Here is a 10435-nt window from a genome sequence, read left to right as displayed (position 1 = left end):
TACAGATATGATCCTCACTTTGTTCTTAATATAATATCAACCTATAGAATTAATACAGATATGATCCTCACTTTGTTTGAAGGAGAAATCGTTCTATATTATGAATGCTCAGTACATAAGTAACCTTTTGTTGGTTCTTAGTATAAAATACTTTTATAAATTGAAAGCACTTTATCTGAATCCAAAACTTACAAATGTATACGGACAATTGAAGGGTAATTTGAAATGATATTCTAGTGATAGTAATGGCATAGGCGTTATATATATATATATATATATATAATCAATTTTCATGTAAAACAACTGATAGGATGTGAATAAGATGAAGCAAGTAAATTGTAATTATTATTAATCTTATCAAATAATTTACAAATCAAATTATTATGTATCATTTAATAACACAACTTTATTATTTTACTTTGACACTGTTTATTTATTTATTATTTTATTACTGTTATTATTTTATTTGAATATTAACTTTACAGTTATTTGCGAAAAGTAATGAACCAACAAGCTAGTCTTCTTGTAACCACAGCATTAACGGGAGAAAGCCATATTAGTAATTGTAAGGACTATATAGGAGAATATAGGAGAATATGTATAACATGTCAGCCACACTATATCTGCCATATCCAGTTTCTAATAATCCAAGACATTTGCTAATTCAACCTGATATTTCCAATACAGATAGAAAGTCATTAAGGATTTTGATATAAATATTTTGATTTTCTTGAGAAGAGATAAATACAATGTCTGTAGTACGAACTGAGTGGCTTACCGATACCGAAACACTCTGGGCTGAGTGATAAATCATCAACCGCCATGTCACATCTATGTCGGAGACCTCGAGTAGCGACAAACTGTAGATGAAAACTGGAAATATTTAAAATATATGATATTACTATGTTGTTCTTTGTTATTAAGCACAAAGCTACACAATGAGCTATCAGTGCTCTGCCCACCACGGGTATCGAAACCTAATTTCTAGCGTTGTAAGTCCGAAGACATACCTCTGTGCCACTAGGAGGGGGCTACTGTTATAAGAATTACTATAACAAATAATTTGAGAGTATATTAAAGTACAGGAACAGAATTTCCTGAAGTAGAGTCGAAAATTATACTTCAAGCATTAGTATTTCTGAATGTAGCATTTGATGTGGAAACCGGGTTTCGATACCCGTGGTGGGCAGAGCACAAATGGCTTTGTGTAGCTTTGTGCTTAACTACAAACAACAACAGCATTTGATGTAGTTCGAATACTGAAATGTTTATGTATTTAATTCCTTTAAATCCATTGGCTAGCAGATATTAAATATACATAGTTTTTTACTTTATTTGAAACATGTTAAATTCTTACAATAAGGTATTTATTTGAAACAGCGTGTAGCAAAAGTGTTTTTCTTAGACATTCTAATAGATGGAAATAAGATGATAATATCTAATACAAGACCATAAAGTATATATATATGTATATATGCTTTTTTGTTTGGGAACTATATAGATATTTAGGTACTAATATCTAGTAAGTTTATTTTCCAATGATCTATCAATGTCGTTGTTTTTAATGTTAATTTTATTGAATTGTAAGTACTTAACACCACACATACAAGCCTGAAACTATTACACAAGTCTTTTTCCTCATTATAGACGAAATATGTTTCGTCATCTATTTGAAAAAGGATTGTATTTAATTCAGTCATAGTTACCACAGGTAAGAAACATTCGTTGTCTATTTCAAAAAGTATTTTATTTAACGTGTTAACAATTACCAAAGGTACGGAAAATAAGGTTACCCTATCAAAGCAATGTAAAAAAATAAGTTTTATAAGACGTAATATATACTTTACTGTCAAACTGATACGGTAAAATTTCAGGAAAATATTAAGATATCGGTTTTGTCTGATTCAGTTTCATTGTCGTGCTTTTGATTAAGGAAAACATATGCTCATATTCCCAATGTCGACCCTATTAATCAACTCAACAGAAAACTGTTTATATGCTAGGCTATGAAGATTAACATAATGGATAAATCTAAGTCGTTGTTACACATTATATACACCAATATATATATATATGAGTAACAATACAGTTTTAATTCGTATCCAAATCTTCAGTTTTTTTAGTATAAGTGTATTCATGACCATTTTTCTTTAACGGAACTATAATACATCGTAATACAACAGTGTTGGAGATGTAGATCTGAGAGCCATTGATGGAGAAATGTGAATACCGGAACATTGCATAACACGTGCTTTACTTTCACACTGAAACGAGTACCATAGCAATTTAAGGTCAGGTCAAATTATGGTTCATAACCATGAGATGAAAATTAAATACGAAGAGGAAAATTCCAATAATAGCTGGAGATACAAATAGTTCTATAATTAAACCTGGAATGTACAGGTTGATTAGTTGCTATTTATCAATGCTTTCACGTATAGAGGTTTAAATAGAGTGTAAGTTTAAACTAGCTTTTAGTGACTTAAATTATGCATGTACGTAAAACTGGTGTACAAAAGTAGAAGATAAGACGTAGCATTATTTGTGTAGTAAGTTTTTTAATGTAGACTTTAGTGTTTGAATAGTAAATTAAAAGCTGAATGATACATTTAATTGAAAATGTAATGTAAAGTCCTAATAGTAGAGATACTAAAAACAACTTAAACATTACGTATTTCTATCTCTTATTGTGCTGTAAGTGAAATACATGTTTACTTAGAACGTAATTTCGGTAATGGAACTGCAGCTCTTTTCCAGAGGTTCCCTTGGTTACCATAGATTCTCCACAGGAGGATCTTTCTGTCAAATAAATATTCTGGATCCTGTTCCTGGACGTAAAGTATCAGCTCACCCATGTTACTCCCGTACATATGGTAGAAAAACCGAACCTTAGAAGAAAAATTACTGGATAAAACCACAGGAAACACAAGTTACTCCAATGCAGCAAACTTGAATTTCGGCCGACAAATTGCAATATTTGTTGGTATTATAAGATACAAAGGTACAATACTGCCTATTTAATAAACGAAAACGCTTAAACAGTCCAATATATATGAAACTTATTCTAACACTACACTGGGTGTGAAAAAACTATGCACTAGTGTGAAAAGTTAATGAGAAATTAACAATAAACTTAATGTGTTACATGTTTAATTCAATAAATAAAATAGATATAACATTAAGTACTAAAATTTTATTAAAGAAATATTTAATTAAACACCGTTTAATGTTAAGATACGCTTTTCCAACAAAAATAAAATGTAAAAAAATAGAAAACAAATATGTTAGCACTATTAAATGTAAAAATACTTAGACGTTTAATATTCAAAAACATAATATTTCTTACTCTCTGAGATGATTATTTCATACCTGGCACGAGTTGTAATAGTTCGAATGAACATCGTATTGATAAAGTGGTGGTGGTTCGAAGATGGAACTGTTCATGATAGCCACGTGTCCAAGACGAGCACGTTTAGGGTGAAAGCTAGCCCACATGTATTTACCTAATAAAAAAGTTGTTTATACGATCTGAGCAATAGATTTTATCTCACACATATTATTAGCACAATCTTATGTTCAACATATCTTGGCAGTTTTTACAATGCATCCACTATTTTTTGAAATTTATCCAAATTAATAAAATGAAAATTTAAGATATGTTATTATTCAATGAAAATTTTCAGTGTTCTACTTCCTTGTTCCAGCATTAAAAATATACAGAGGCTGGTCAAATTATATAATTATAATATTTACAGGCATAACTTCTTTTTACTTTAAGCAACAATAGACTGACTCGTTGGATTACTTTAGGAAAGGAAGTGCATGGTGAACGACGGATTAAGAATGTGTTTGTATGTAGTTAAGCTACACAATACTGTGGCCACCAGTATCGAAACCCGGCTTCTAGTGTTATAAGTCCGAAGACTTACCACTGTACTACTGGGGGCAAGTATGTGTAATGAACATTATTTTCAGTGTGTGTAGATGGCGTGGGTTTAAAAGCGTGTGATGTTTTGTGATTTAAGTGCGCATGGCGAAGCCATTTACTAAATATTTGTAGTGAGCATATTTAAAAATGATTTATTTGTTGAATTTGCTAGCCGTCCCTAATTTTGAAGTGATAACAGTAGCCAACACTACTCACCGCCAACTCTTAGGCTATTCCTGTCAGATTGAGCAGTGGAATATGACCGTCACTTTTATAACTCACCTAGCGCCCCAACGGTACGAAAAACCACTGAATCTCAACTCTACAGCTCGTTCTAGCTAAATAAAAGCTTACGTTACTTACATCTTCTGTCAAATTAGAGTTTGTCTAGTTTTAGGAACAATTGTTGCAAAGCATGCATTGTGAGCAGTATTTACAATATTTGATTACATAAGTCTGACTTATCAAGTTTAAAGACGTTGCAGTAATTGGTTATGTACATGTCGTAAATCATATTCAGATATGTAACAGTATTTGATAAAGATAGAACTCTAATAACTGGCTGTGTAAGTGAGATGAATAGAGTTATAAGTGATTAGGGTAATCAGTATTAAAAAAGGCAGAGTATGGTGCACAGATGAACCTATTTCTAGTGGTTTTATTTTGTATTTATTTCTTTATTCTGTATACTTTATTTTGTATACGAGTAATTAAAATAGTCATGAACAAGATCAACTCTCGTTAATTTGAAACCTAAATGAATCGAAGATTATCATTCATATTAACATTTCAGTGGTTTATCTTGCATAACGTAATCTGAACTAAAAGACATTTCAGTGGTTTATCTTGCATAGCGTTATATAAACTAAAAGACATTTCAGTGGTTTATCTTGCATAGCATTATCTAAACTAAAAGGCATTTCAGTGTTTTATCTTGCATAGCGTTATCTCAACTAAAAGGCATTTCAGTGGTTTATCTTGCATAGCGTTATCTCAACTAAAAGGAGGCAATGTTCTTGCTCATACTCTATATTATGATTGTTATAGTAACAGCTTTTAGCTGTAATATAAATATGACATGAGAAGTTTATTGTAAAAGCATACATTCACGAATTTCCAAATGAGCTGAAATATTGAAATAATTTGTCTATCAAAATTAAATTTTTATTTTAAAATGTCCACCTACTGGGCCTATAAAGATTTATCAAAGACTATAACTTTGAAACAAAAAGTATGTGTGATACAGTTCAACCTCTGTTGCAGAAACACTGGATTTGTTTAAACTATTAATAAGAATTTGGTAAGGTGTTTTTTATGGTTTTAAAAAGTCTAAATACTTCCAATACACTCACACCGTAAACATTTAAAAGTCTTATATGATATTTAGATGCAGAAGAAACATCTTTAGTGAAATTGCTAATTGTTTATAAGTATATCTGATCTATAATTTGTGATTAGAGGGGTGTATTAGCTCCACCACTAAATGTTTATGACAAACAATTAGTGAAATTGTAGAATTTTCATCCTCTAACAGCTCACGAGTTTTCGCACACCAGCAAAGCAAAAGTGGGGATCTTATCAGAACATTTTGCTTTTTTTTTCGTTTCAACTAAAAAGAGCCTGCATAATACAGAGTTTTTTGTTGTTGTTGTTTTTGCAGTCAAGATGTCACACCTAGCTATTAACATGCAGTAATCCCCTGTAATATTTTATTTAGCTATTTACATTATACGGCATAAAGAAACTAACTTAGGAAGATAAAAAGGAATTATAATATGAACGTTACCCGTAGAGTTTTGGAAGGTGTTGTCTACAGATGGGCCAGTGCGTGGTACAGGTGTAGGGCCAGAATGAAGCTTCCATTCACTGTCTCTTCTACTCTCACTAACCCAACCGCACATTCCGTCTTCGAAAGAGCAGCGAGCACCTTCAGGGATTTCATCTGTAAAGAAGACAAAATAATTCCACGTGTTTCAGAAGTTATTTTAACGTAAAGAAAGTAAATTCCACTAACAAAAACACTGCTTTTGAATAAAGTCACATTACCTCCGAGTTGCGTGTAGAATAAACTATAAACTCCAGCTATTATATTTTAAACATTTTAATACCAGTTGCGAACGCATAATGAGAGTTGTGTTGCGTCAAATCCAAAGACGCATTCGTTAAACTTTTATACGTTTGAACAAAACATTTCTATGTATAGCGTGTGGAGAACGCACTAGTTATAAAAACTTCAACCTGAACTAGACTTCAGATGTTCACTGTAACACGTTTTTGAACTTGTGGAAACCAAAACCAGAGCAATTTTAAATGTGACATTGTCAGGTCATATAAAACGTATTTTGATACAATCGAATTATGACGTCACTTGTTACTGTTATCTTCACTGTTAACGATATTTTCACCCTTAAAAGCGATCACTAAAACTGAAGAAAGAACAATTCTTTCAGCCGTAAACCCACAGTAAGGAAATTAATGTTAAGCTTAGAAAAAACGTGAAGACATTCTTAATCAGTTTAGATGTAACATGACATATTATCAAGGGTATATTTAAAGTTACTTCACTGAAGTTCACCTTAGGTATAACAAACATCAACGTGTTATTCTTCAATGTTACCTTAATTTACTCCGGTGAGTTCTACCTTCAATTTAATCAAGAAGAATACATTAAGGTAACATCGAAGCTGAATACGATGGTCCTTATCAGTGTATTTTAATGTAGTATTGAAACTGAATAACTTAATTCTTACAGGAGTTCATTAACTCAACACCGAAATTGAAGGCGATACCCTTCGGAAGAGAACATTAAGATAACGTAGTAGCGAAACAATACATTCCTCTTAAGTATCCACTGAATGTTACATTAGTAAGCTGAACTAGGTAATCCACCAATGAGTACACTATCATTGCAATTATGCTCAACAAAATAGCCTTCAAACGAAACATTGATATTAATTATTAAACTGAAGAATTACGAGACTAACTGAAGAAGTCAGTCCTAAAACAATATGTTAATGTATCATCTTAGATGAATAAGATAATCCAAGACTAAACTGCCATATTCAGCTTTATTTTCTTTAATTTATTCTTCTGTAAACTGTAATGTTCAGCTTCGATGTTACCCTAATGTACTCTTCTATAAACTGCCGTATTGAGCTTTATTTTCTTTAATTTATTATTCTATAAACTGTAATGTTCAGCTTCAATGTTACCTTAATGTACTCTTCTATAAACTGCCGTATTGAGCTTTATTTTCTTTAATTTATTTTTCTGTAAACTGTAATGTTCAGCTTCGATGTTACCTTAATGTATTATTCTATAAACTTCCATATTCAGCTTTATTTTCTTTAATTTATTTTTCTGTAAACTGTAATGTTCAGCTTCGATGTTACCTTAATGTACTCTTCTATAAACTGCCATATTCAGCTTTATTTTCTTTAATTTATTTTTCTGTAAACTGTTACAATATTATCTTAATGTACTCTTCTATAAACTGCCATATTCAGCTTTATTTTCTTTAATTTATTTTTCTGTAAACTGTTACAATATTATCTTAATGTACTCTAGTAAGAAATATCTTGGTCAGCTTCGCTGTTACCTTAACGTAAAATTTAACTTGTTCAGCTTCGATATTACTTTAATGTTGTCTGAAAATAATAAACTCGTTTGACTTTGACATAATATCAATGCACTCGTGTTAATACGTTATATATCTATATTGTTCTTTTAGATAGTAGCATGTTCAGCTTGAATGTATAAACTTATTAGATACTAGCACGTTCAGCTTGAATGTATAAACTTATTAGATAGTAGCATGTTCAGCTTGAATGTATAAACTTATTAGATACTAGCAGTTGAACATGCTACTATCTAATAAGTTTATACATTCAAGCTGAACGTGCTAGTATCTAATAAGTTTATACATTCAAGCTGAACATGCTAGTATCTAATAAGTTTATACATTCAAGCTGAACATGCTAGTATCTAATAAGTTTATACATTCAAGCTGAACATTGAATGTATAAATTTATTAGATAGTAGCCTGTTCAACTTGAATGTATGAATTTATTAGATAGTAGCATGTTCAGAACGTATAAATTTATATTTTAGTATTTATCTTGTTACAGTAAAAAGGGGAATGAATAATCGTACTATTCTGTAATCTACATTTCTACAATATATATATTTTGTTTACTTATGAGTTTTATCTTTAGAGAAATTGAGTTATAAGTTTTTACCTTTATGCCTTTCCATCAAACTTTCAGATTTCCTGATCTATGTTAACATATCTATCTATGTTAAAATATCTTTAATTTATATGTTGATTTTTGAGCTTGAAATTTGTGATTTGATGTTTTAACAATAGTCTAAATGGGTACAGGGAATGTTCGAAAACATATCAATATTTGTAATTTGGTAAACAAGTCTTCGTGGACTGGTCGTCAAAGGAAAACCTGGGCCATATTTGATCCTTAAAACAAGCTTATATTATTACCACATGACTGTTCTTCGTCTTCTCCTTCCTGACAGTCGAGGTGTATGTCACACACTTTGTTTCGGTTGATGCAGGATTTGCTTTCACATTGGAAGTGATTTGGTGAACAAGGAATGTATGCTTCTACAGAAAGTAAACGAAGCCAAGCTTTAAACTTTTTTGTCACAGCTAAGTTTTAAGAGATTTTATTATAAACATCTTAATTAAACAATAATAATCGTTTTACAAAATCTGAGTAAATTCTAAGAAATACTGGGAAATTAATATGTCGGGGGAAATATTATTTTGGGATTTTATCCATAGCTAAGTGAAGACAAATGACAGTACTAAGTTTACCATAAAATAAAATACATAATACTCATATTCCCTACCTGTCTGACCATGAGTGTACTATTTCAAAGTTTTGAGAACATATATAGTTGATATAGATGAAACAAAATTTGTGTTATATGCTCTCTGTGTATTATTGTTATGAAACATTGTAAATTTATGTTCTCGTACTATATTTTGACAATTCTTGAAAATAAAGTCGTGAAATCAAAATTGTAAAGTACTGTAGTTTCTGTTTCTAATCCCGCCATTTTATAAATTGGTTACAGGATTTAGTAAAACAAGAAATATTAGAAAAAGTGCACGGTTACATACCTCGAACACACTGTTTCAGCTGCAAGTTATCAATAGCCACGTGGCCGGCAAACTCTGAGCCTTCTTCTATCTCAATGATCACTTGGAACGGTTTCGGTATTCTGCCAATAGTTTTCTTATAATTCTCCCACCTTTAAAACAGATATACTTAATTATTTCATAGTACTTAAATATGGGATCACATAGGAAACAAAAATTATAAGCTCAACCCAACTAGTTGCATTAATATCTTAATACTTTCCACGAGAAATACCATTTGAAAATTACATCTTCACAGATAACTAGATGAGTAAAATTGTTCCAAAGTATGATGTTATTTCTTTACAAATGTTTGACTTCGTGTCTTTTAACAGTATAACCTATTGACTTAAGTGAAGTAAACCTCCCACTGGCACAGTGGTAAGTCTGAAGACTTATAACGCTAAAAACCAGATTTACATACCCATAGAGGACGCAGATAACCAACCCATTGTGTAGCTTTGTGCTTAACTGCAAACAAACTATGGGAAGTAACTTGTGATTCTTTTTCTCTTCTTATTTAGTAATAATAAATTGTAATTGTTAAAAGTAGCAAAAGTTATTTTTATTGCTAAATTTATTCTCAAAAAGCATATAAATTTAATTAAACAGATAGTGTTGTTGTTTGAAGTTAAGCACAAAGCTATACAATGAGCCCCACAGGTATCAAAACTCGGTTTCTAACACCTTGTAACACCTATTTTTGCTTAAGCCGTTTTCACGTGTGGTGAAATAGTTCTAATGTTTCTACATTCACATTCAGGTCGACGAAGGACAGGTTTCAATCCCGCGAAAAATAGTCGAAAAGTCTCCTACATTTATGAACTGATCAAGTAACATAAAAAGTGTAGTTATCTATTGTGTTTTAGCTGGGCTAAGAATTAGCGTTACGGGGCTGAAGATCTAAAGGTCCAAGGTTCAAGCCATAATATCTGCTGAATACGTTCCGTTTTTCAGCCGTATAAGATTTATATTTTCGACAGTTAATGTCAGTATTCATTTATGATTAGCCATTGGATGGGGCTGGTGCTTGTCGCCTGGTTATTCGCTTAGACTATGTGTCGTATAAGCTGCGTTAAACAAGGCTGCGCATGGTCTTATGGTTAGCGCTGGGTGCAGATCGAAGAGTCTGAAGTCCAAAACGTAATCTCGTTAAACATGCTTCGCATTTACAGTTGTGGACGCGTTGTAAAAGTAACAGTCAGTCCCGTTATACGCTTTATAAAAAGCCAAACAAAGCCCTTGTGATGACAAGTGCGGATGGCTGGTTGCCTCTCTTCTGGTCTGTATATATATATATATACCATCACCTGCTTACCCATACCTATAAATATCCACCAACAGTAATC

The 10435-nt window shown here is 31.6% G+C and overlaps 1 protein-coding gene across 1 annotated transcript in view; it reads right to left on the bottom strand.

The window, feature by feature from the left end:
- Window positions 1–10435, bottom strand: part of LOC106461670 (ALK tyrosine kinase receptor-like) — a 92076-nt gene that overhangs the window by 58821 nt on the left and 22820 nt on the right. Inside the window, exons 3-8 of the mRNA XM_022388930.1 lie at window positions 9069–9199; window positions 8424–8546; window positions 5715–5870; window positions 3370–3503; window positions 2716–2888; window positions 779–873 (exon numbers count right to left, since the gene is read on the bottom strand). Of these exons, the coding sequence (XP_022244638.1) occupies window positions 779–873; window positions 2716–2888; window positions 3370–3503; window positions 5715–5870; window positions 8424–8546; window positions 9069–9199 (812 nt within the window). The remainder of the gene's footprint in view (window positions 1–778; window positions 874–2715; window positions 2889–3369; window positions 3504–5714; window positions 5871–8423; window positions 8547–9068; window positions 9200–10435) is intronic.

Source organism: Limulus polyphemus, unplaced genomic scaffold, assembly GCF_000517525.1.
Source record: "Limulus polyphemus unplaced genomic scaffold, Limulus_polyphemus-2.1.2 Scaffold40, whole genome shotgun sequence".
In the NCBI taxonomy this organism is placed as follows: Eukaryota; Metazoa; Arthropoda; class Merostomata; order Xiphosura; family Limulidae; genus Limulus; species Limulus polyphemus.
This window is presented reverse-complemented; position numbering and strand designations above follow the sequence as displayed.